At 45.0% G+C, this 26,341-nt stretch overlaps 1 protein-coding gene and 1 long non-coding RNA gene across 10 annotated transcripts; one reads left to right on the forward strand and one right to left on the reverse strand.

Moving 5' to 3' along the window:
• Positions 1–20,503, reverse strand: SEC22C (SEC22 homolog C, vesicle trafficking protein). Of its 9 annotated transcripts, none has more exons than XM_085226839.1 (10): positions 18,978–20,135; positions 16,511–18,890; positions 15,572–15,669; positions 14,826–15,035; positions 12,628–12,791; positions 10,984–11,166; positions 6,231–6,349; positions 5,600–5,665; positions 4,267–4,302; positions 595–2,793 (listed from the first exon to the last, which is right to left on the reverse strand). In XM_085226839.1, the coding sequence occupies exons 4-10, from the start codon at positions 15,005–15,007 to the stop codon at positions 2,584–2,586; spliced, it is 960 nt and encodes a 319-aa protein (XP_085082965.1). In that variant the 5' UTR covers positions 15,008–15,035; positions 15,572–15,669; positions 16,511–18,890; positions 18,978–20,135; the 3' UTR covers positions 595–2,583. The 9 variants fall into 9 exon arrangements, with proteins under 9 accessions (XP_085082970.1, XP_085082965.1, XP_085082968.1 ...); XM_085226842.1 differs by having other exon boundaries at positions 17,481–17,536; positions 18,748–20,135; XM_085226841.1 differs by having other exon boundaries at positions 16,511–17,536; positions 18,748–20,135.
• Positions 20,500–26,159, forward strand: LOC146544053 (uncharacterized). The gene is made up of 2 exons (XR_014884071.1): positions 20,500–23,103; positions 23,193–26,159. It is a non-coding gene; the product is annotated as an uncharacterized LOC146544053 (long non-coding RNA).
• Positions 26,160–26,341: the final 182 nt, after the last annotated feature.

Below are 26,341 nucleotides of genomic sequence, written 5' to 3' on the forward strand. Positions count from 1 at the left end.
TCTTAGCTGACAGGTAGGACAAGCTCACGGACATGGTTCAATGCACAGACCAGGCTAAAACTGAGCAGCTATCTGCAGAGCCCTGATTTCTCTGCCAAGCAGCTGGAAATGGCCTGACAGGACTTTGCTACATCAGACTTCAAATAATTCAGTATTTCAGAACGCAGGGGTAGTAGAAGAAGCCTCTGTGATGTGGTCTCTGCAAAGAAAGAGCAAGATTGTTAATGACAGATGATATCACAGCCTGCTGCAACCCGCTGCTTGAAAAAGCAAGTTCCTGGATGTGGTTTTTTTATACAGCTCAACTAATGAATCTGCAGTGTGTGGATAACTGCATCTAACAGTTACCCAAATCAAAACCAAAGCTGCTTTTTGCTCAGAGACTGCACACAATGCAATAGGCCTTGTGAGAGCATTCGAAACCACCAATTTCTGAAACTGTTTGTGAAAGAGAATGTCTACACTGAGCTTAGCTTTGAGGCACTTTGGATACGTCCACACTACTGCATCCCAAACTGAAAGAACCCATTTATTGCTTCCACTGCAGCCAGCTACTTCAGAACTATAAAAGAAGGCAGCCCTTACACAAAAAAAAAAAAAAAAAAAAAAAGCCATTTATTAGATATGTACATTTATACATACACATGCAAAATGATTTTATACACATTTACACAGGTTCGATTATTAATACAGTGCAAAAACGTCTAAAAAGGTACCAGCCCACCTTCTATAAACTTAACAGGTATTCAGGAGAAAAAAAGAACAGAAAATGGGGTTCATAAAGTGACCACGCACTGCAGATCCTTCAATTAATGAAGTTTCCTCTGTGCCAATGTTCTCACGCTGCGCTGCTGGGCGAGGAGAAGAACCTCCCAGGGACTCACAAACTGACAGAATTAAGGAGATACAAGTCAACCTGCGTTCAACAGCTTGAACAAAAAGGGATGGATTCCTGTTTGGGGATTTAACACAGCCATAATCCCACGCTATGAGTCAGATTTCATGTACTCAAAGTGCAAGTCATTCTTTTTTATTAAATCTTAAAGCACTGAAATCAATGTAAGCTATGCTATTCCTCCTGCTGTTCGGCTGGAGGAAAAGGTTTAACTGTGTCAATGCCATATGGATACAGAAGCTGTTCTAAATAACAACACAAAACCAAAATTGGGTCAAATGTTTGCTCTTCTTTGTAGCCGAATCAAAACCCACATCTACAAAGTGCACAGATACGATGCTCATGTGAATGCACACAGATTCCTCAATTAAAAATTACAAGGTTGTAAAGAGATTAAGCCTCACAGCAAATCAAAGCTTTGTCTGTTCAGAAGAAACCCAGTCACATCCTCTATCCATTCCCTAAAGCATTTCCATGAGGGTAGAATTGCACCAGCTGATTTTATTTGACAAAGCATTCTCAGGAAGAAAAGAAAACGTGAAGGGAAGGCTGAATTTAATCTCTATCAACTCTAATTACGTTAATTACAAGAGCTGTCTTAACACCTTCTTCTACCTTTCTCACATCACCTGGCGCAGGGATGCATTTGTTTTATGTTAAAGCAAACAGATGCTCAGGAGCCATCAGGAATATTACAGTTTCTTCCCATCAGCTAAATAGGGGGAGGTGGAACACGAAGAAGATAATGGTTCCCTGGCCCCGTGCCCTGGCTGTGATCTGCATGCCTTATGTGATAACAAACCAGCTTTACTGAAGCCTATGGAGAACCAGTACAGCTCTTTTGGATTCTCAAGCCTGACTGGAGGTGAAAAAAAGGAGGAAATGGGAGTTTGAGGATGTCACTGAGGGTCCTTTCACCGAGTTTTTGTAGTAGGAAATGCTTTATTCTTTCCCCACAGTTAGCCAGTAGGCTGATAGCCAGTTCACACCCAAGGCAACCAAAAAACGTGTCAGATCCACTATCTTCCTTAGACCCACAGCATGGCTGGGGTTAGAAGCAACTTTAAAGGCCATCCTGTTCCAATCCCCTCCCATGGGTGCAGCTGTCCCCACCAGATTGGGTTAGCAAAGCATTCATTCCTACTAAGAGATATATATATATTTTTTTTTTTCACATGTCTTTAAGCTTTTTGGGGACAATGTGGAGAGTTGGGCTGGTTGGGTTTTTTATTGGTTTGCTTTATAATTACTTCAATTAGTTGTAATCCAGCTGTTTTTCTTAGTTCCCTGCAGCCTTCAATCACATTGCAAGAGCACCTCACCAAGTAAAACTGGGACTGACCAGCATGGAAACCTAAAGCTTGACAGCTCTAAAAGCTCCACGTCTGTGGGGACCCCCAGGTGCCAAAAGGACAATGGCTCAATGCTGGCTTCATCTTTCACTTAGCTCCAGTTTTCTGCCAGAGCATACAACAGAGAAGCAATGTTAACCCACCCCTTACAGCACATGGCTTTAGCAGTGTTCCTACCTGGTTAAAACCTTCCTCCATCATTTCTACTACATACTTTCCAAGCACTTTAAAGCACTCACTATTTATTGTGACAGTAATTGGCTTGCATGAAATGGAAGAGAAATGCTTCTATTTTACTTCTGAAAAACTCTGCTACCACGATGTCTCAGAAACCATTCAGGTTATAATGGATTGCAGGTTGCAGTCAGAAGCATCAAAGAAGTGCTTCCAAGGTGCCACACAATTCTGGTCTAGCAATGTTGGCATGATGAGATTCCAGGGAAATTCACAGATGTGCAAGAAAGTTATTCTGTCATGCGTTCCTGCAAACTCAGGAAGGTGACTCTGCATGGTGTTAATCTCCCTGCAACCACCAGAGGTAGAAAACTATGAGGGAAGAAAAGATATCTTTGGTGAAAATGGAGATGGGGTCACCAGGAAATAGGCTTATAAGAAAAAACAACAACAATGAAAAAGAAAAGCTATGCCCACAGTTGGACAATAACACGCTTCCAGTTCCCTGTATCTTTCGAGTCTTCAATCCTTCAGGGACAGCAGCATGAAACTGCTATGCTTTGTTCATATATGTTATGCTTTGCTATGTTCATGCATGTGCCAAACTGCATCACATTCTGTGATTCTGATCACATACAGGAACACCCAGTGCAGCAGAGGTGAAGAAACTCAGCTCCTAAGAACTACATCCAAACTTCCACGCTCATAAATTCATCTTAGTGTAAGAACTCAACACCATTAACTGCAGGTGTTTCAGATTAAAAAAAGAGAACCTGCTCTTGCTCTCCATTACTGGAGATGGCTTTCAACTCAACAGCTGTACTTTGCTCTAAAGGTGAAGGTCTGTCGTAAGGAGGCTTGGAAGGTTTGTTATCTGCACAGACCATGCAAACATGGAATTGCCCTTACAGTGAGAGTGACCTTAACCAAGGAAATAAAGGTCACCTGAGCTGAAAGGTCACTTGTGTTCACTTGGTTCATTTTATGCTGTCCTAAGCATATTTGGGATTAAACAATAAGTACACAGTTAATGACAATGTGCTGTTTAGCCAGGAGATATTTATAGCCTCTAGGGTTTTTTAAAGAAGCCAGTCTTGTCCTTTCCTTCAAAACCCAGGAAAAATATACCCTGAATCTCATCCTAACACTTCTTCCCATTGATAAAGAACTCACCTAACTATGGCAAACTACTCCTTTCCTTACATTTACCAAGAATCTTAACGTTTAATAAATTCTATAGACAAAAATGTTACCCACCACTTTACCTTCACTTTACTATAACGTCTTTAATATTTTCAGAAGCATTGGCAGGCCAAGACATTGGGCTGCCAAACTGTCACAAAGCCAGCGAGACAGATGGCAAAATTCTGTCTGGATGGTGGTAGTCAAGGAGTAAGAGCCTGTTTATGGTAAGGAGAACCTCGACCCGTTGATGACACCTGACAAAATCTATCATGCACAATTAGCACACATCACGTGGAGCACAGCTGAATTCTTCACTGTGTGAATGAAATACAGTAGTAGTATCCTGTCATAATGTCACGTTGTTTTGGAACATCCTCCTTGCAGTAACCATTGTCACAAATATTTAAAAATACTTCAAGCTACTTTTGGCCATTTTAATACAAAAAAAAAAAAAAAAAGGATTTTAAAAAGAGTGTTGCAAACCCAAAGTCTTTTTCATACTCCACAGTCAGGTTGTTTCTCCATAAGCTGCCTTGTCAGTATCTGGTAGGAGGAAAGAGATGCCACTCCTATGTGAAAGGCTATTTGCCAGAGATTCCTTAATCCATACAAGTAAATATTGCATAAACAAACAGAGGAAAAGAGTACAAATGTCTTCACCTTCCTCGTGGAGCTGTAGAACAGGTACAAATAACACTACAAAAGAAACACAGAAAGAGTGTTAGCATGAAAGGACGTACATACAGACAAGAGTCATAGCTGGAGGCACCTACTATTGCAGTGATCACTAAGAAGCTCAGAGCTTCCTTTCAGCTCTCATGCTGGAAGTTCCTCCTACAAGAGCAGGGCAGCAGCCCCAGCCCACAGCACTGGTTGAGACTACATCAAATACAGCACAATCCCTCCTGCCTACCTTAACCTGGAACTAAAGGAGTCTGAAGTTAGAGCCAGCTTGCAAAACCCACCGAGGATTTTTGGAAGCCAAAGGCTTAGAAGCAGGAAATGAGCAAAACCTGATCTGTTGCTGCTGTATTTGATCTTAGGATAAGTGAAAGGCTGACTTGGTAGCAAGACCATCATTTCTGTCAATGTGTGGCTCAAGAAGTGTTTGGGGCTTTTTTCCCCCTTTTTTAATTCAAAAAATCAGGTGGAATCCACTTGCTAATTATGGACAAAAAGCAGCAAGCCTTACAGGAGAAAACTAAAAATCTCACCCACTGCTGGCAGACAAGTTATTTACTTTAAACTCAGACAGCAACAGATCAGGCTTTCACACTTACGGTCACAGCTTCCAACTGTGCCAATGACACAAAGAACATGAAGTAGAAAGCACTTCACATTTCAGCTCAATTTATGCAGTATTTTGTGAAGATGACCTCTGCAGATAGGGATAAGAGTGAACTTGTTTATTTTTAAGCTTCTCCAGCTTCAGATTTAACAGGAGAGTTGGAGGACAGAGCCTCCCTTTGTAAAGACTGATTTGCATCTAGTTTTAGATCCAGAATATTACCTCCATTTTGAAGCCCTGTCATAAACAGGGGTGTAAGAAGGCTGAAAGATACTCATCTGCCTATCTATTATGATTCAAAAATAACAATTAAAAACTACTTTTAGTGCAAATTACATTTTCAATGATGTTGCTATTCTACATGTGTTTGGTCTTTCAAGGTGGGTAGGTTACAAAAGTCTATCAGCTGTGTCTGCCACTGTCAGAAAGGCATCATGGAGATCCCTTTGGGAAATAAGTCACCTTTGGGTGAGGACTTATCACATTCAGCTCAGTAACAGCATGGAAACGCTGAAGAAGCTTGCAACTGCAGTTTCCAAGGCTCACATGGCACTCTTAACTGTAGCTGTGCCACTTCACTGGAATACCTCTGTGGAATCAACTAGATGAGATGCTAAAAACCAAGCTGTGCCTCTGCTTAGCTGGAAACTATTTTGTATTGTAAACTGTAATATCAAAGATGAGAAAGCAGCTTGTTTAACATACCTGAAAAACACAGGCTAGAAAAGGTAGAAAAAATGCTACCACGTTTCCAATTCCTTCATAGTCCTCCTGTTTGGATAAAAAAGCAACAAACAAGGAACTACATCAGCTACAGCTGTTAGCAAGCACTACTTCATATTTTAGAATATTATCCTTCATTAAGCACCTCTCAGCCTGGTTTAACTTGATTGATTGTAAAAGTACCAAACAGCAACAAGATCAATAGGGTTGAACAAGGCACTGAAAGCTGAGGCTTATGTGACAACACCTGCTAAGTTAAACTCTGCACCTCTACCTTCAGGATACTTCTTTTGGCCTTTTTAAAGCTTTTTGTGTGTAATAAAAATTGCAAAGAAGTATCTAGAACAAAACAAAGAAGGAAAACAATCATCACAAACCCAGTTCTGAAAGACTGAAGTATTCCTCCAAATTTCAATCTCAGCAGAAGGAAATAAAGCACAGCATGCTGGATAGACAACAACATACTCGAGTTCCAGCAGGAGAGGAGAAACAAAACACTTCCTATGGAGAGATGTATGTTCTGCTACAAAGCAGAACAGCCACCCTTAACCTGGTTACCCCAGTAACTCTCCTTCTTCATCTCACTGACAGCTTTCAAGTCAGTCAGGGTTACCTGAAAGGAATGCTCTGCTAGGTGAACTCCTCGGATGAGATTCAGAGCTGCACACATGATGTTCAGAACAAGTGACAGAATGCCCAGGGGAGTCACACGCTCCATTCTGTAAGCAGGGGCTGGAAAAAAAAACAACAAAACACACCAAAAGAGAATGAAAAGAGAGACAGTGAAAGTTAGCAGCACTGCTTTGAATCTTTTAACAGAAAGCAGCTGAAATGAGCTTACATGGACGTTCAAAACCTTTCATACTTGCTCCAGAGAAGAACAAGAATGAATAGGAACAACTTTTCTGTCGTACTGCACTGCTCAGTTCTTTGGACACCCAGAAATCAGTGTCAGCTCTGGAATACTTCTAGAACGAATTGAGCAACAGAATTTGTTCTTGAGCCATTTGGGACTTATTTCTTTTGTGCTACATATAGGTATTTTTGAACTGTTTATTACAGCACATTAACATACTGACCGCTCTTCTCTGGTCAGTAGATAAGTTAGAGAGATTTCTGATGTCTATAATAACAGGAGAGCACTTCATCCCCTCCCCAGCCAGCATTCACATTCTTCTTCCCACTGACAGCACGGAGGGTTCAGTCCAGCATCCTGAAGTTTAGTTTCTATAGGGAATCATAGAATGGTTTGGATTGGAAGGGATCTCAAGGATGATGAAGCTCCAACCCCCCACCAATGCAGGGTGACCAACCTCCACATCTCACAGCAGCCCAGGCTGCCCAGGGCCCCATCCAACCTGGCCTTGAACACCTCCAGGGATGGACGGGGATCCACAGCCTCTCTGGGCAGCTGTTCCAGCACCTCCCCACTCTCACAGCAAACAACTTCCCCCTGACAGCCAACTGAAATCTGCCCTCCCTCACCTTCCAACCATTTCCCCTTGTCCTGCTGTTATCTCCCCTTTCCACGAGTTGATTCCCATCCTGTCTGTAGGCTCCCTTTAGGTACTGAAGGCTGCAGTGAGGTCACCCCCCAGCCTTCTCTTCTCCAAGCTGAACAAGCCCAGCTCCCTCAGCCTGCCTTTGTAGGGGAGGTGCTCCAGCCCTCTGATCATCTTTGTGGTCTCCCCTGGACCCTCTCAAACAACTCCGTCTTTCTTGCCCCGGGGGCCCCAGATCTGGATGCAATATGGAAGTTGGTGCCCTAATTAAGCACCTGCCAGAACGTAACACACAACTGCTGAAGCCCAGGGTTCAGATGCTCTGCTGCTACAACAGTTCCTGTGGCAGTTCTCCAGATAATTAGACTGTCAGTGCCAGTCCTCAGGGCAGGCTGACAGAACACAGCCAAAAAGGGGTCAGGAACCAGACTGGATGCTGCAGACTTTGGCTTTTGATTTTACTCTGCACTGCAATTCCTTTCTTTCCCTGTCTCCCAACTGGCCTACATTCCAGAAGCAGCAAACCAGCTCTCTCTCCCTTCTCACCTCCTCCACTATTATTATGTTCCCTAACACCCATGCACCCAATACTATTTATTCAGGATGACCTAATTGCTTCATACCTAATTTAGGTCAAAGCAATTACTACTGATTTGCACTTAATTGTGGAACGTGGCACTTCTAATTAAGGGCTGTGTTTGACCAAAAACTCACCTATTTCCCAACCTAGCTATCCTTGCCAGCCCAACATTAACCTACACCCACATGTTTTCCTATGTCCTACCTTTGCACCACCACAAGAACACTTTAAGCATAACAAGGGCAAACTGCACCTCAAGTATCAAATCCAGATGCTCTCCTGCACCAACATCCACGAGACAAAGGACAGAATGAAGGAGCCATCAAGAAGCCTCCCCTGTGTCAGGATCTTCTGCCTTCTATCCAGAAGCAGACAGCTCCTGACTACTGTAGATAAACTACATAACACACCAGAGATCGATTCCAGCTCTGCTTCAGTGGCAGATGAAATACTTCAACTGCTAAAGCACCGCCCTGCTGCATGGCTTAGAGGAAAACACCTCTGCCTTCTCCTTTAAGGGAGATTTTGATTGATGGATTGTAAAAATCTCAGTGCCAAATTAACACACGGATACAAATGATGTCTTATAAATGCCTATGAAATTAATTTGTGTGACACACATTCGTACCTCCATAATTTTATCCCCAAAACTGCTACAGAAGAAAAATGTAGTAATCTTGCTTGCAATATGTCACATTATTTAATATTACTGTGTATTACAGTCACACACATTTTCATCTAAATAAATGATGCAAGAAATCCAATCATTTAAAGGCAGCTTTGCTGTTTTGCTATGCAATGAAATGTGAAGTCCAAGCAAAACAAAAGCTGTACCAGCATGTTTCTTCTTACACTGGCTGCAGCACTGCTTCCTCTCATTTTCCATACATTAGATAATGTTACAGCTATGGATTTATCTCGTGGAAATCTCCTGATAAAAGACTGCTGTATCTCTTCCCTGAGCTGCTAAGATTTGCTTTAGAGGCAGATTGCATCTTCCACAGAGAAGCCAACAAGCACAAGTGCCATTCTTTGTAGAGGATCTTGCAAATACACATGCCAAGAGTTCTCAGACCTCAGAGAAGAGCAATGCAGTGTATTGCTTCTGTTCTGAAGACAAGAACACACAATGATATACAAGTTACATTTTTGTTCAGCAGGATAAAAAGAACTGCCATCACAGATTGCAGTTTCCAGTCTGTGCAAACTGATCTTTAAATTGCTGTGGGGCTTTAAGCCCTTCTGAGGTTTAATCCACAAACGTAAATTGCATAAAATGAGTGAAATGGGTTCTGCCAGGGCAAAGTTCTTACAATTCAGGGTGCAGATTTTATCATGTTTTTACCAAAAAACTTACATTTCACATTGCTTTTATAGCCACACTCCCCTGTCTGCAAAGTCTGATGAGCTACACCTATACAGAGACACAAGGTTAGACTGCTGGAACAAAAGCTGAGGTTGTGCAGATGTTTGTTGACCAACAATGCAAGGTTAAGTCTTTCCAGAAGGAAGCAGGCTGGGTTTAATTAACAAAGGAATGAAGAAAACAAATGGAAAATGACAAATAAAAACCCTCTGTATTCTATCTATACAGTAACAAAGACAAAACTGCCCTGACTTTTCAGACTCCTTTCACACTAAGATGAAGAAAAGCCAGAGGATGTGATCGTACAGCTAAAAGGAAGGCAGGAGCTACAGCCAATGTTTTGATCAGTCTGGGATTCATCTTCAGTACAGAATGTTTAATACTGCTCTCCTTTAACCAGGACACTTTGGTGTATGCTCAGTAAGTCCCTCGTCTAGCAGAACCTGAATATAAATAACACTAATAAGGAAACAGACACCATGCACACAGCTAAACTTAGAGCTGCTAAGTGGGATTCAGTACTGAGAGGAGAGAAAAAAATAAACCAGGGAAGCTGACTGCAACTGATGGAAACAGATGATGATCACCAACACGAGCCTTAAAATAAGGATAGAACAATTTGAGCATTTGGGTTGGGTCACAGAGAAAAAGCCAGCAAGATAAGGCAGATGGAAAATAAAAGAAAACAACTAAGAATATGGAAGAACTGAAAACAAATTTCTGCTCTGTGGATCAGCTAGCACGTGTTTACTGGCACTGAGATTGTTCACACTGGTGCAAATAATTCCTAAGCCCTGCCACATCATGAACATATTTCACTTCTAGGCATGGTTTGGAGGCACACCCACAAGTCTGACTCCTAAACCAAATGTTTTAATTTGTTTTTAATTCCTCCTGGTCACAGATCCATTACAAATGCCTACATCAAATCAGATTCCAGTTCATCCATCGGAAACATGAAGACTGAGCAATTGGAATTTAATGTTATTAGCATTTTATAAGCCAAGAATAACAACAAAAAAGAGGAAATAAAAGCTCATGGTACCCTAGCTGTATTTAACCGTAACGCTAATGGGATTAGGATCATTTTATTTTGCAGGGGAAATAAGCAGGACTTTGATCACAGAACTGAACCACAAACAAGACGATGCTAACTCTATAATCATGAGACAGAGGGCAGCACTTTCAAAAGCAGGAAAAATGTCAGCATTTTTTACAGAAAATTCCCTCTGTTTCATGCAGACGTGCACCTCACCTTTCAGAATTTCAGTCAGATGCACTAAATTTTAAAGAGTAAAAGCAGAAAATGAGGATGGGAGAACAACAAGATGGACAGTCTGAGAATGAGCATTTCACCCTCAGCTCAAACACATTCTCCTCAATCTTTTCCTTCAAAGAATCACAGAGTGACCTGGGTTGAAAAGGACCAAAGTGCTCATCTAGTTTTAACCCCCCTGCTATATGCAGGGTCACCAGCCACCAGACCAGGCTGCCCAGAGCTTGGGCTTCCTTGGGGCTGAAGTAACCTAATGAGATGGTAATTACTATCTTCTAACTGAATTTGCACTGACCAATGGCTTCTTTTACCAAATACAATTCAGCAATTAACTGCTTTAAAAGCAGGATACTTGAACACACAAAATGCCCGACTCAATTATAAGCACTTGCCCATAAAGAAAAGTTTATTGAAGGCTGGGAAAAAAAAAATAAAAGCACTACCCTGAGCGCATACCTGCCCCAAAGGCTATGAGCTCTTCCCCATGGCTCAAAGGCAGGCTTTTCTCCCCCATTTCATACACATTATGTCTATTTCTCAGTGCAAACAAACAACTGCTGCATGCTTTCGTGCAGGCTTTGCTGTCACTTGCAGAGTGAGGTTCAGCAAGTCTACTGTCACCTGTGCACAGCAGTAACTTACCAACCTCCACATGCACTCCTGCGTGCCCACCATTAGCCATCCCATTCATCAGCTCTGCGTCCTCCAGCTTCAGCTGAACAGGGGGCTGCAACCTCAGCTCCTCCTCCACCTTCTCCCAGCTGACCTTCGTTGCAGAGCCACTCATGTAATTAAAGCGGTGTTTTATTTTCTGAATGGCATCATCTGAAACATAAAAACACGCGTGGATTTAGCTCTGCACAACTGTAGTTAGTTCTTCATCATGGCCTGGGTTGCAAAGGAGCACAGTGCTCATCCAGTTCCAACCCCCTGCTGTGTGCAGGTCACCAACCAGCAGACCAGGCTGCCCAGAGCCACATCCAGCCTGGCCTTGGATGCCTGCAGGGATGGAGCATCCACAGCCTCCTTGGGCAACCTGTTCCAGTGCCTCACCACCCTCTGGGGGAAAAACTTCCTCCTCAGATCCAACCTAAACCTCCCCTGTCTCACTTTCAAACCATTCCCCCTTGTCCTACCACCATCCACGCTCATAAACAGTCATCATCAAATCATGACATTCTTTTCTTTGAGGACTGTTTTTCATTTTGAACTCCTACAAGGCCTGAATGAAGCAATTCGACCTCGTGACTTAAAGAGGCAATACATACAAAACATGATGGCTGTATAATGTGCCCTCATTAAGGATTTCTCAATTTTTCTAAGCACACTTGATACCGTGGAAATCCAGGTAGAACTGTGTTAACCCACTGCACTGTTGTATCCTTTCTCAGAATAGTTTATTGCTGCAAAGAAATGTGTTTTCAAAGGTGTGAGGTTCAGTAGAACATCTGTTACATAGCAAGAAAACCATTTATATCAGGGTAAAAAAGAACATTAGGCATGATTATCATAGAATCACAGAATGGCCAGGGTTGGAAGGGACCTCAAGGATCACGAAGCTCCAACCCCCCACCAATGCAGGGCCACCAACCTTCACATTTCATAGCAGCCCAGGCTGCCCAGGGCCCCATCCAACCTGGCCTTGAACACCTCCAGGGATGGACGGGGATCCACAGCCTCTCTGGGCAGCTGTTCCAGCACCTCACCACTCTCACAGCAAACAACTTCCCCCTGACATCCAACTGAAATCTGCCCTCCCTCAACTTCCAACCATTCCCCTCGTCCTGCTGTTATCTCCCCTTTCCAAGAGTTGATTCCCCTACTGTCTGTAGGCTCCCTTTAGGTCCTGGAAGGCTGCATTGAGGTCACCCCCCAGCCTTCTCTTCTCCAGGCTGAACAAGCCCATTATGAAGCACTACATGAATCTAAGTCATGCCAGAAGTGAATGTGTCCCTAACAATCTATTTTGTCTTCCTCTTTCCCTGTACCCATCAGATTCCTCGTGACTACATTATGAAGTGTCTGAGATGTGGATCTCTTGTTCTTCTGTGCTTATATATTAAGCAGCACCACATTCTACTCATCTATTACCAGGGACTGGAAGAACAATAATCTAATAGTTTAATGCACTTATAAAGTCTCCCCCTCCTCCTACACACGCATGCGAAGGCACACACACACACACACACAGACTCATTTTTATGACCAAGCTTTGGCCAGGAGACATTATTTAACATCATTAAAGTATCAGACAATAAATTCTTAGTAGAGGACAAGGCTACAAACCAAATTCAAGAAAAGCATACGGTCTGGAAGCTAAACTGATGCTTGTTGTGTCATAGGAAGCAGCAAATTCCCATTGAAGCTCTTCCAGGAAGCAAAATGCCATGATGGTCGAGTAACTGCTGGAACAGATGGCCATGCAGGCAATCTCCCCAGAAGACAGGAAACTGAAATATTAAAAAAAGAAAAAAAAAAAGGATTATCAACATAGAAAGGTAGAAGGGTCATTCAGAATGTGAGAAGTCAGCTGTGCTTTCTATCAAAACAAAATATACAGATTGCAGTGACTGAGGGAGCAGAATGTGAGGGATGCATTGGTCTGGACAGTGCTGGGACAATGCAGAAAACATCATGGGGAAGAAAATTTAGAAAGAAAGCACAGTAGCTTTCCACAGACAAAAACAAGGAAGCTTGCTCACCAGAAGCAAGCAGGTATATTCCTCATGCCCTTGAATGCAGTGATTTCATATTAAGAGGTATTAAGTGAAAAGGTTCACTTGCATAAAACCAAGAATGCTATTAATGCTAAGTGATCATAACAAAGCAAGATGATCTTCTGTTAGAAAAATAAAAATCTTCATCCAGAATTGACCAGAATACAAACAGGAGGGGAATCAACTCTTGGAAAGGGGAGATAACAGCAGGACAAGGGGAAATGGTTGGAAGTTGAGGGAGGGCAGATTTCAGTTGGATGTCAGGGGGAAGTTGTTTGGTGTGAGAGTGGGGAGGTGCTGGAACAGCTGCCCAGAGAGGCTGTGGATCCCCGTCCATCCCTGGAGGTGTTCAAGGCCAGGTTGGATGGGGCCCTGGGCAGCCTGGGCTGCTGTGAAGGTTGGTGGCCCTGCATTGATGGGGGGTTGGAGCTTCGTGATCCTTGAGGTCCCTTCCAACCCAGCCATTCTGAGATTCTGTGAAGAGAAGTTTATGTGGACATTGAACAGGCGTTTCTTCTGAGCAAGGCATAGCTGTGTAATTAAGGATGTGTAATTAATCACTCTCATCCAGACTTCATAAAACATGGGAGTCAGGATACCTTGTTCAGGTGTCAGCACTCAGGGTAGACAGCTATATTTCCACAATCTCCACAATAATCATAGAATCACAGAATGGCCTGGGTTGAAAAGGGCCACAGTGCTCATCCAGTTCCAACCCCCTGCTGTGTGCAGGTCACCAACCAGCAGACCAGGCTGCCCACAGCCACATCCAGCCTGGCCTTGGATGCCTGCAGGGATGGGGCATCCACAGCCTCCTTGGGCAACCTGTGCCAGTGCCTCACCACCCTCTGGGGGAAAAACTTCCTCCTCATATCCAACCTAAATCTCCCCTGTCTCACTTTAAAACCATTCCCCCTTGTCCTATCACTATCCACCAATATAAGCAGTCATTTCCCCTCCTGTTTCATCACATTCCTATTTATCAGCAGAACATGTTACTACTAAAGAGCATAAACACAACCTGAAGGAAAAGGAATTAAAAAGATAATCTCTGATTTCCTGATTCATTCAGTTCAAGCTTATGTAACTGGTTTCCCCAGTAACTCCCTCTGAAAGAGACACAGTTCTAGCTCAGGATCACTGTAAGTTATCCTGCAATCACAAACTAAAACTCATTTTTAAAACTGAATAGGAAACAATTTCTCTGAATAGAACCTTGATTTCTTGAAATTGAGACTAGCAGATCCTTCTCTGACAGAAGAAGGCCGAGATTTCTGATTTCTCCATACAGCTCCAGGCCATTGTAGGCAGATCTGTGCAAGTCAGGTTAAGAACTGGAGGAACCCAGGGATTTCCAGGTCAAGCAGATCGTATCACAGCAGATCATCTACTGAGAAGGCATCAGGAAGTTCTGATTGTCAGCAAAGAATGGAGTTTGGGCTCAGTTTTAGACAAAGCTAGTTAATTCCTAGGCATCAAGACTCAGTTGCCAATAGTGACAAGCATCACCCATCAAGCAGAATGGGTTTGCTACAAAAAATGACAACCAAACTAAGGAACTCTTAACATATGCTTACGAAACTGAGTAGGAGCTGCACGGCTCTGACACTGTGAAATTCAGTTTCCAAATACAGCTAGGAGGTTATAATCCAGACACAACACCATAGGGTTTCATAGAACACACCTCATCCTTAAAGTTCAACTAATTTCCAGCACAACCATCTTAAACTGAAGTGAGAAAACAAGCCAGCTGAGGTAGGGACTCACTGGATGCTCAGGTCACGTCCTTTTGCTGTGCCTCGACTTGGATACCGTGCCAGAACTGAGGATAATGCCTTCAATTTCTTTCTGCATTCCAAAAAGTCCTGGTTGAAATGAAAGTCTGTGGAGGCTGAGAGGGGAAGACCATCTCTCACCCGCACCACACAGGCAAAGAAGATCATGGACATTCTCCACTGGAGTACTCATGAGGACAACCTGAAAACAAATCATTGATTTAGGTTAAAGATCCAGCAGTGGACGCCACCTCAGATCTTTACAAACTGCTACACAAAACAGCCACATCTCAAAGAGCTATTTACCATTGCTCCCAACAAATCCTCTTTTAACAGCTCTGCTGCTGAAAGGGAATCAAAGTATTCCCAAAGGTCAGAGCTGTGTCCATATGTTGCCTCTTTCAAACAGGTGAGGTGGGGATTAAATAGTGAAAATGTTCACTGCTCTCCCTCCTTCTACTTCACCTCAGAAATGCTGAGTTAAGTTCTTTGTATTCACAGAAACCAGCTCACTCCTAAAGACACTGCAGCTTCATTAGGCCTGCAGTTGTGTTAGTGCTGCAGCAAGGCCTGATTTTCCAGTGCAACACAGACATTTGTAAAAATGGCTACAGCCTGGCATGCTCTTTTTAGAGAAGCAATTACAGCTAAATATAGAACAAATGTTGCCCTCTCTTGGCTTCTTTTTGTTCTTTTTCAGGTCACAATCTCCCACCATAAGCTATTACTGGAAATTACCTGGTACATTCAGATCACACAGGAGATCTGTCCTTTGGACACGCCATGAGCACTCAGCACAAGATGCTGGAAGACCAACAGGGCAGCTCCCATCACCTCTGAAAGACAATCACAGGGAGAATTTAAGATAATTCACTAATCAGCCCTTGTCTGCATAAATATGCAAAACCTTCTGTGCAGTGGGTGAACGCATCCTGGAAAAGCAGTTTGCCTTAAGGAAAACAAAGCTCATTTTCTTCACCAACACATCAGTTCCTAGATGCACTCAGAGACACTCCCATCCCCTACTATGAAACGACATGCAAAGTAATTTTGATACCACAACTGATTTCAAGTTATCTCAGCTTGCTGTAAAGCACCTCTAAATCTGCAGACATTAAGAGATTACCACAAATAACATGAGAAATAAAAAAAGCCTTCGCTTGCTTCAGGCAAACTACATAAATAAAGCATTAGATGGAAAAAAAAAAACAAAACAGAAATATCACTGTGAAGTCAAATTTTTGATAGGGGGAATGACAGGTTTAAGCAGCCTGTATCAAAAAATCATTTCCAATGCTCCAAGTGTCTTTAAAAAGTACCTCTCAAGTGGTTTTGCTGCCTCAGGAGGTAAGAGAGCAAAGAATGTTCCCTACAGCCATTCATAACCCCTGCCTGCAGAGCTCCTATCATCTCCCAAGAGCTGAGTTCTCTTTTCCACCATTCATCTTAGTTGTAAAAATCAAACTAAGCTTGCCAACTTCACTTCAATGTGCATCAGAATGAATTTCAACAGTAATCAGAATGATTGCACGTCAACTCAAGACATCACATACTCACATCCAGCGTGTGGCAATAGCAAGGATGGAGCACTACAGAAAACTGCTTCAGCTTCAGCACAGAAGTGAAATGAAAACACAAAAGGAAATGGCCAACTTGGAAGTATTAATGTTAACTCACCTTTTAAGTACAGTCACACAGTGCTGCTTTACAATTTATAGAATCACAGAATCCTTAGAGTTGGACTGAATGGCCTTTAAAGGTCCCTTCCAAGTCCCCTGCAGTGCACAGGGACACCACAAATAGATCAGGATGCCCAAGGCCTGGTCCAACCTTGCCTTGAAAGTCTCCAGGGATGGGGGAACCAACCCATCTCTGGGCAACCTGTGCCAATGCCTCAGCACTCTCACAGTAAAAGAGTTTTTCCTTGTATCCAATCTAAATCTACCCCTCCTGAGCTTGAAGCCATTGATTAATGGTTGGCAATGTACAGCTCAGCAATGTCCCATCTGGCAAACACCACGTGGGGACTGCACTGAACGTTCTCATTTATCTTTCAGATACAGCCAGGAGATGACCAACAAAACAGAAAGACAACACATTTATTAAACAGGTATCTTCCAACTCACTGTACCACCAGCAGCCAGAGTTTAAGCTTAAAAATATACCTACATGTCCACCTCTACAGATAACATCACCTGGAGTTACCTACACAGCTCCCCAAGGTGCACAAGGCCTCACGCAGCAGGGTGTCAGGTGCTCAGGAAGCTGGCAATCAGGGATTCCATGCTCTGCTCTGAGATCTATCAGTCACCATCAGGCACACTTCCAAACTAAATGCCAGACTGCTGCAGAGAAAGGAGCCAAGGCTGCCCCAGAGGACAGAGCAGCTGCTGTAACTTACTATCATTGCTGTATTCTTCCAGCAGCTTGGATTATTATTATTATTTTTAATCTACTTGCCTGCGAATTTTTTAGCTTTGCTGCCTAAGGAAATGAGATTCTAGGTCTACCAATCCCAGCACAGATATGGAGGCTCAAACTTTAAGACATCTGAGAGCAAAATGGCTGGAGATGCCTTCTCTGATTCCACACCTCCCATTCACACGGCCTGAAGGCATGTTTGCTCAGCTAACACCCTGCTCCTTACCAAAGCAAAGAGTTGTGTGCCACTCTCAGGTGTCACTTCTAGAGACTTCGGAGAGGCTTAAAAATAAAAAGAACACACAGGGTTTTCAGTGATTCAGGGGTTTACTTGAAATGCAGGCATAGCTGAAAAAGCAGAGCCAAAACAGCCACAGTGCTCATCCAGTTCCAACCCCCTGCTGTGTGCAGGTCACCAACCAGCAGACCAGGCTGCCCACAGCCACATCCAGCCTGGCCTTGGATGCCTGCAGGGATGGGGCATCCACAACCTCCTTAGACAACCTGTTCCAGTGCCTCACCACCCTCTGGGGGAAAAACTTCCTCCTCATATCCAACCTAAACCTCCCCTGTCTCAGTTTCAAACCATTCCCCCTTGTCCTATCACCACCCACCCTCACAAACAGCCGTTCCCCCTCCTGTTTATACGCTCCCTTCAAGCACTGGAAGGCCACAATAAGGTCTCTCCACATCCTTCTCTTCTACAAGCTAGAAGAGCCCAGTTCCCTCAACCTTTCCTCATAGGAAAGGTGCTCCAGCCCTCTGATCATCTAGGTTAGAAGAGGCTTTCAGAATCACCAGGTCCAACCACCAATCCAACCCACCAAGTCCTCTCACTGCACCACGTCCATCACTCACTGCCATGTCCACACATCCCCTAAATCCCTCCAGGGATGGGGACTCCACCACATCCCTGGGCATCCCATTCCAGTGCCTCACCACTCTCCCTGTGAAGAAAACACCTTCATAACATACCGTTCTGATCAAGGTGTACCCAGAACCGAGTCAATCTGTGATCCTTTTACTCCAGTCTGACTTAAAACTTCCTCCTCTGGCCCCTTTCTGTTTGTCTACGATTAGCTGCCCAAAGTATCTGCACTGGACTTTACGTGGCAGGCCTTTGAACTCAGGTCCTGAACTCTGACAACGTCTTTGTGCCTTTTGATTAAGCACGTATCAAACCTTCCGGAATATGAATCACTAACAACCAGTGGAGCCCAGCAATTTTACTGGCACAAAGCTAGTAAAGAAAAAGCTGCAATTTATAACTGAAGTAAGCTTTGCTTGTTATTTTCTTGATATGAAGCACCTGCACATCCTACACTTCAGCAGAAAACTGTTTAGTACTCCCCCAAGCAGTATTATTTAGCAGCCCTCCAGCAAACAGGACTCCTCAGGCCATCCCCACTGCAGGCACCCAACTGAACTTCTCCAGAAGGCAGCTCCTCCATCCCTCACTCCCTAAGCAGCAGCTCACCCTCCCCAGTGACTACCTGGGGATTATTAAGGCAGCTCGAGTCAGATCTCTTAGTGTTACGCAAGCTCCTCCATAGAAGATTAGATCCAACTCACTGGCATCACACTTCTAAAGAAACTCCTGCCTTAATTTCCATACTTGGAATCCACGTGAAAGGCTCTGAAAGCAAACACACACCATTAAGTAGCTGATGGAGTGGGGGATTATTTTTAAAATAATATTCTTTAAGAAGTTATTATAACTAACCCTCATGAGCAGAAGTTTCCTTTTAAGAACGGCACAGCATGAACGGGCAACAACTTGCCACCAGTACCTCTCTTTAGTACTCATTTTCTCTCCCTGTTCAGAATCACATTTCCCTTTTCTCTAAACAAAGGCCAGCTGCAAACCTAAAGACGTGCAACTATTCTGTCAGTTTCTGATCTTCCTACTGCAGCTGTAGTAAACACTACCATGGCCCAGGAGACCGCTGAAGCAGTCAGATTTAGCTTACATCTCTCCAGATTCAGCACTGAATAAAAAACCCCATCTGAAAGCAATGGATGCCAACCTTTAAAGCAAAGTTTGCCTAGGCAAACTATAGCCCATAGGCCACAATGAAGCCTATAGGCCACAATGAAGCCTATAGGCTTTGTACTCATAATGAAAGGGAAGCAAATATAAAATCTTCCATCACAAATTATGTCCAGACATACTCCTGTCAACTACCACACATAACGCACGTTACATGGAACTCAAACCCCAACATTCAGCTCCTTGTGAAACCTCCTGCCCCACTATACCCTGTTGCCTAAACCACACCTTAACATCTCTTTAAGGGTCTGAAGCTCTTTCCCTTAATTAATCTCTCAAAAATATAAACTACCTGAAGTGCAAGCAAACACACAGTCACAAGAGGATGGGTTGAGGCTGTAAAGGACCTCTGGGTCCATCTGCTCAAACCCCTGCTCTAACAGAGACACCCAGCACCACATCCAGGCGGCTTCTGAAGATCCCCAAGTGATCTCACGGTCCCTGTAGCAACACTCCAGCACAGAAATGCTTCCTGATGGTCAGATGGAGCCTCCTGTGCCCCGGTTTGTGCCTTCTGTCCTGGCACTGGGCACCACTGACAGCAGTCAGGCTCCATGCTCTCTGCACCTCCTATCAGGGATTTATGGACGTGAGCAGGATCTGAGTCTCTGCGTTAAGCAGCCACAGCTCTCAGCCTCTCCTCCCGGCACAGCAGCCCCAGAGCCTGCAGCACCACAGCAGTACTTGGTGGCATCTCCCAGCTCTCTGCAATACTGGAGGCCCATGGGCACAGCACTGCAGCAGAGACACGATCACCTCCTCCAGCTGCTGCCGCGTCCACCAGGCTCACACACACACACACACCCACCCACCCACCCGTGTCCCAACGCCCCCACCCCACCCCACCCCACCCCACCCCACACACCTTCCTCACCTCCTCCCCTCGCGGATCCCCACACCGTCCCTCCTCACACCCTCAAACTTTCCTTCCAGCCCTCCCACCCCATTCACACACCCCACCCCTCCACCACAGGGTCTCTCCACCCCCCTCGGGACGCAATATCCCCTCACGACCCTCCCTCTCCCCTTCAGACACTTCTATCCCCGACGCGGGACGGAGGAGGATGAAGCGGGGCAGCTCCCCGCAGGCCGCAGCTCACCTTCCCCCGCCCCAGGCCTGCTCCGCCGCCACAGAGCGGCCCGCCCCGCCCATAGAGGCGGTGGCAGGGCGGGTAGAGCGGCCGCGCGCAGAGCATGCTGGGATGGGGGGGAGGGAGGGCGAGGAGGAATGGAGTCGGAGCTGGAGCTGGAGCTGGGATGGAGCTGTTGGGGGACGGAGCTGGAGTTGTTGGGGGACGGAGCTGGAGTTGTTGGGGGACGGAGCTGGAGCTGGAGTTGTTGGGGACGGAGCTGTTGGGGATTGGAGCTGGAGCTGTTGGGGATTGGAGCTGGAGCTGTTGGGGATTGGAGCTGGAGCTGTTGGGAACGGAGCTGTTGGGGATTGGAGCTGGAGCTGGAGCTGTTGGGAGATGGAGTTGTTGGGGATTGGAGCTGGGAATGGAGCTGTTGGGAGATGGAGTTGTTGGGGATTGGAGCTGGGAATGGAGCTGTTGGGGATGGAGCTGTAAGGGATTGGAGCTGGAGCTGTTGGGGGATGGAAATGTTATTCCCATTTTTAAGAAAGGGAGAAAGGAAGACCCGGGGAACTACAGGCTGGTGAGCCTCATCTCTGTACCTGGGAAGATCATGGAGCAGATCCTCCTAGAAGCTATGTTAAGGCACATATGAGATAAAGAGGTGATTCGAGACAGCCAGCACAGCTTCACCAAGGGCAGATCGTGCCTGACAATTTGGTGGCCTTCTATGATGGAGTAATGGCTTCAGTGGATGGAGGAAGGGCAATGGATGTCATCCACCTGGACTTCTTCAAGGCCTTTGACATGGTCCCTCACCACATCCTGCTCTCTGAATCAGAGAGGTGTGGATTTGGAGGATGGACTGTTTGATGGATTAGGAATTGGCTGCCTGGATGCAGCCAAAGGGCTGTGATCAATGGCTCTGTGTCAGGGTGGAGGCCGGTCACAAGCGGTGTCCCTCAGGGGTCGGTCTTGGGACCAGTGCTCTTCAACATCTTCATCAACAACAGACAGTGGCATCAAGTGCACCCTCAGCAAGTTTGCAGATGACACCAAGCTGAGCGGTGCAGTCAATACATTGGAGGGAAGGGAAGCCATCCAGAGGGATCTGACAGGCTGGAGAAGTGGGCCCATGTGAACCTAATGAAATTCAATAAGGCCACGTGCAGGGTGCAGCACTTGGGTTGCAGCAATCCCAGGTATTGATACAGACTGGGGGAAGATCTCCTTGAGAGCAGCCCTGCAGAGAAGACTTGGGGGTCCTGGTGGATGAGAAGCTGGACATGAGCCGGCAGTGTGTGCTTGCAGCCCGGAAGGCCAGCTGTGTTCTGGGCTGCATTAAAAAAGGGGTGGCCAGCAGGGAGAGGGAGGTGATTGTCCCCCTCTGCTCGGCTCTTGTGAGGCCCCATCTGCAGCACTGCGTCCAGGCCTGGGGCCCCCAGCACAGGAAGGGTGTGGAGCTCTTGGAGCGGGTCCAGAGGAGGCACTGAGATGGTCAGAGGGCTGCAGCAGCTCTCCTATGCGGAAAGGTTCAGGGACTGGGCTTGTTTAGCTTGGAGAAGAGAAGGTTCCAGGGAGACCTCATTGTGGCCTTCCAGTACTTGAAGGGAGCGTATAAACAGGAGGGGGAATGGCTGTTTGTGGGGGTGGGTGGTGATAGGATAAGAGGGAATAGTTTTAAAGTGAGACAGGGGAGGTTTAGGTTGGATATGAGGAGGAAGTTTTTCAGCCAGAGGGTGGTGAGGCACTGGAACAGGTTGCCCAAGGAGGCTGTGGATGCCCCATCCCTGCAGGCATCCAAGGCCAGGCTGGATGTGGCTGTGGGCAGCCTGGTCTGCTGGTTGGTGACCTGCACACAGCAGGGGGTTGGAACTGGATGAGCCTTGTGGTCCTTTGCAACCCAGGCCATTCTGTGATTCTAGTGCAGACCTGGTGTGTTCCACAGATTCCTTCCCACCGAGGTTTACTACTTTGGATTCCGTGCGAAATGGCTGTTACGCCATTAGCAGCAGCTGCACTTTATTATAAGGCAGGGGGAAGCCAGTTTGGGATCTTAGGGTGTCGCAATCTGTGTGCTTGTCAAGTCCTTTAGAGGAGCTGGCTGAAGTCTGGATGAGCTGGGATTTGCTATCCCAAGACAGGCATCCTTTGAAAGCAATAGAGACTACAGCCTTCGCTTCTGTCTGTTACTCTTCCAGCTATTCAGTATTCAACATGTTCTGTGGCCAGAGGTCTGTGCACGGCTGTTACTCAAGCTGTGACTGAATTGTTACTGGCCCAGGAGGGATAAGCAGACAGAAGCTGTGTCAGATGGTTAGCACTGCTCAGCAGAGATTATAATTGATCGCACTTATCTTGACTTAGAGACTAAAAGCTTCCTGCTACCCATTTCTCATAATGCAGTACAAAATGCTGGTTTTCTGTCCTTTGTGAAGACTGGAGGGTTGATCTGTGAATAATAATTGTACATTAAGAACTCCTTATGTTACCATTGCTTAGCAGCATCCCGATGAATAACAGCCAGCTCTCTGTGGGGCTCCACCTTACTGACCACACAAAGCTGCAGCACAAGAGTGGCTGTGAAGATTGGTAAACATGGGTCCCTTCTGGCAACCCTCTGCAATTTCTGGTAGGCAGAGCTGCAGCCATTCTTTCCCATTTCTACTCTCAGAAAAAATGAGGTGGCCAACCAGCAAAAATACTGTTGTGCAACTGCTCAGTTGGTAAGGCTGCTCAGACCACCATACGCTCCGTACCTTTCCTGTTGCTTGATCAGTCTTCTTCCACTATCCAACATCATTGCTCTTTTCAGTGGATTTGAGACAAGAAGTCTGAAGGCTGACTCCAAACAACTGTGAAGAAAAATTGTTTCCAACTGCACCAGCAGCAATTTACCCTCTGGTACTGAAGAGAAAAGAAACAAAAAGCTGATTTTTCTTTTGCCACAGCTCCAACTATAAGAAATGAGAACAGTGAAACACGGAACAAAGATGTTGAACTTTCAGAGAAAACAGCGTTATGTGCAGACAGGCTTGAACCAGATAAGCTGAGATGATCTGTATCTGAGAAGCTTTGCCCAGCAATGGAAGCCAATCTTTGCTTCTATTTTGAAGCAGCACATCCTCTGTCAAAGACAAAGTGTAGACTGAGTATTTAGGAAAACAGAAAAGAAAACCACCCATCAGTGAGTACTCTGGTGTTTGAAGAATCATTTGACATTAGACACCACGAAAACTTCAGCTGCAGAAGAGCTGTTTTATGTATCTGCTGAGAGGTAGTGATAGAAACAGTTAGCAAAGACAAACCAGACAGAAAAATACTTACTCCTACTCAGACTATTCCATTTTTCCACTTTTCTTTTTTTCCAAAAAAAAAAAAAAAGAAAGAAGAAAAAACCAAACAACCTCACAAGAGTGCATAGCCTGAACCCAGAGCATCTCCTGTGTAGGTAGGACACTTTCCTGACAGTGAATTTGAGCTGATGGAAAACTGCACATTGTCACACTGATAACAGGTGACAGAGCTGCCACATGGAATGTATTTGAAGGTTTTCTTCCACTAGAGGATCTGGGCTGGGGTTAGCATGTATTGCACCACGATATCTTCAGAGTCAGACAGGAAAGGTGATCATGCAAAATCAGGCGGTAGTCCTGCAGTCCCCGGGAGCCTGTGGAAGTGCCAGCCCTCGGGAAAAGGGCCTTGCTTTGGAAATAACTTGCTGGTAATTCAGTGAAGGGATTTTTACACTTTCATCTCATGCACTAAATGCAAATTTGCTTCTTATTGCTGTGACATGGCGGTTAAAAGGAGACAGGATACTCCTCCATTTGTTTCACCACTGCATTCAGAGAAGAATGGTTTTCTTTGCCTGACCTTCTGTTTGAATTATCACATCAGCCACAAAACAAAGAACTGCTTTATTAGATTGCTTGTCTAGCAGATTTTCATAGGGTTTAATGATCCTAGCTATGACTGGGGAGGAAAGATCAGAGCGGTTTTCAAAGTGCGTGACAAATACTAAAACTTTGACTAAGAGATCTGACATGCAAAGCCCTTGACGTATTTCTGCATAAAACAAGTTGACATCTGGCAGTGATGTTAAAAACAAAATAGACATGATAGCTTGTCAGAGTTCAAACGTCTTCACCCATACTTCCTAACAGAGCAAGAGCAATGGACACAGATCTTGTTTTTAGACAGCCGCAGTGCTGGTTCCAAGATAAACATGTGAGTTACCCAGCTGATAGCATGCAGTTCTTACAAGGAAGTTCCTTACAAGGAAGGGTATACCTTAATCTGAAAGAGAAGGCTATAGCAGTTTTGGGGCTCCTCACAGCTGTGGTACGTGGATACTTCTTGTGCATGTGTGTATTTAGCTACTCAAATAGTGAATCTGAACATTTTACAAAATGGGAAAGATTTGTAGGATTAAAACCTAAACATGTTCAATTTTATACATACCCAGTCGTTATAGCTTCACTGAAAATATGATTTATGAGATTTGTCACTTCACCCGAGATCTTGGCTCATGGTGCTCCTCTGATAATATCTAACAAACCAAGGTAGCACAAGACTTGGTCTCCATCCAGTGTTTCTTCTGTAGCTGCCATATTTCTCTCCCACGCTATCAGCAGGGTGACAGGCTGTCAAGAGAAATATCATTAAACATTTTGCGTCACAGCTGTGTTAATGTAAGACACTGGCTGGGCACTACATCCAGACAAGTGTAAACACTGGAAGGCCAGTCCCTGCACTGTGTTGTAACGCTCACAGGATCACAGGCTGCTGGAGGCCATCAGGTCCCACTCTGCTCCAGGAGGGCCACCCGGTGCTCAGCACCACGTCCAGGTGGCTTCTGAAGATCCCTAGGGTGGATCACAGCCTCTCTGATCCCAGTGCCAGCACTCTGGCACCTGCCCAACGTGGAAGTGCTTCCTGCTGGTCAGATGGAGCCTCCTGCGCTCCAGTTTGTGCCCACTGCCTCTTGTCCTGGCTCCATCCTTTCTGTACCTCCCATCAGGGTTTTACAGACATGGATGGGATCCTTCTGAGCAGCAGCAGCTCTCTTGGCCTCCCCTTCCCTCCAGGTCTTTCTTGTACTGGAAGCCCAGAATGGGAACCTGTGCTCCAGGTGTGGTCTCAGCAGTGATAAGCAGAAGGGCAGGATCACCTCCTCAACCTAACACAGCCCAGGACACCATCAGCCTTCTTCCCAAATTGGAACATCACTTGTTCATTTCATTAGTCCCCAAAATATCCACAATGGAGGAACATAAGGCTGGATGTGGCTCTGGGCAGCCTGGTCTGGTGGTTGGTGACCCTGTCCATGGCAGGGGGGTTGAAACTAGATGATCCTTGAGGTCCTTTTCAACCCAGGCCATTCTATGATTACATGATTCTATGCTAAGAAGCAAAGTCTCACATTTTCATTTTCTAGAGATTTTGAAAATAGACTTGTAACTTCTAACACTGTTATCCATTATTGTAACAAGAGGTGAGGCCGCGTTTGCTCCACTGGATTGTGGAAGACCACAATATAATTTGCAATGCAAATCCTCAATTCTGTAAGTATTTGATAAATGGGAGTGATTTATTTGTTTTGCTATGCTCACTGAACTGAATGCATCTCATCACATGTATTTAACAAACGAAATGATGGTTTGTATAAACATTCTCAGGAAATGGGGTTTGTTTTAAACATAATACAAGGAATCGCTGAGTTATTATTGAATCATACTAATAGTTTAATGCCAATAAATAATTAAGTCATAATGACAAATGACAGCGGTGCTAATTCAGACCAAACCCTCATTAGTCCAGGACACTTTTACAGCAGAGTCCATAAGCAGATGACAAAGCGACGCTTCCCTCACCTTCCAATTTCCCACTGATTTCATCTCAAGGAATTTCCTGAACCAGATGCGCTTTGCAGCCCGGAAGGCCAGCCGTGTTCTGGGCTGC

Source organism: Meleagris gallopavo, chromosome 6 (genome assembly GCF_905368555.1).
Source record: "Meleagris gallopavo chromosome 6, MGAL_WU_HG_1.1, whole genome shotgun sequence".
NCBI classification, from domain to species: Eukaryota; Metazoa; Chordata; class Aves; order Galliformes; family Phasianidae; genus Meleagris; species Meleagris gallopavo.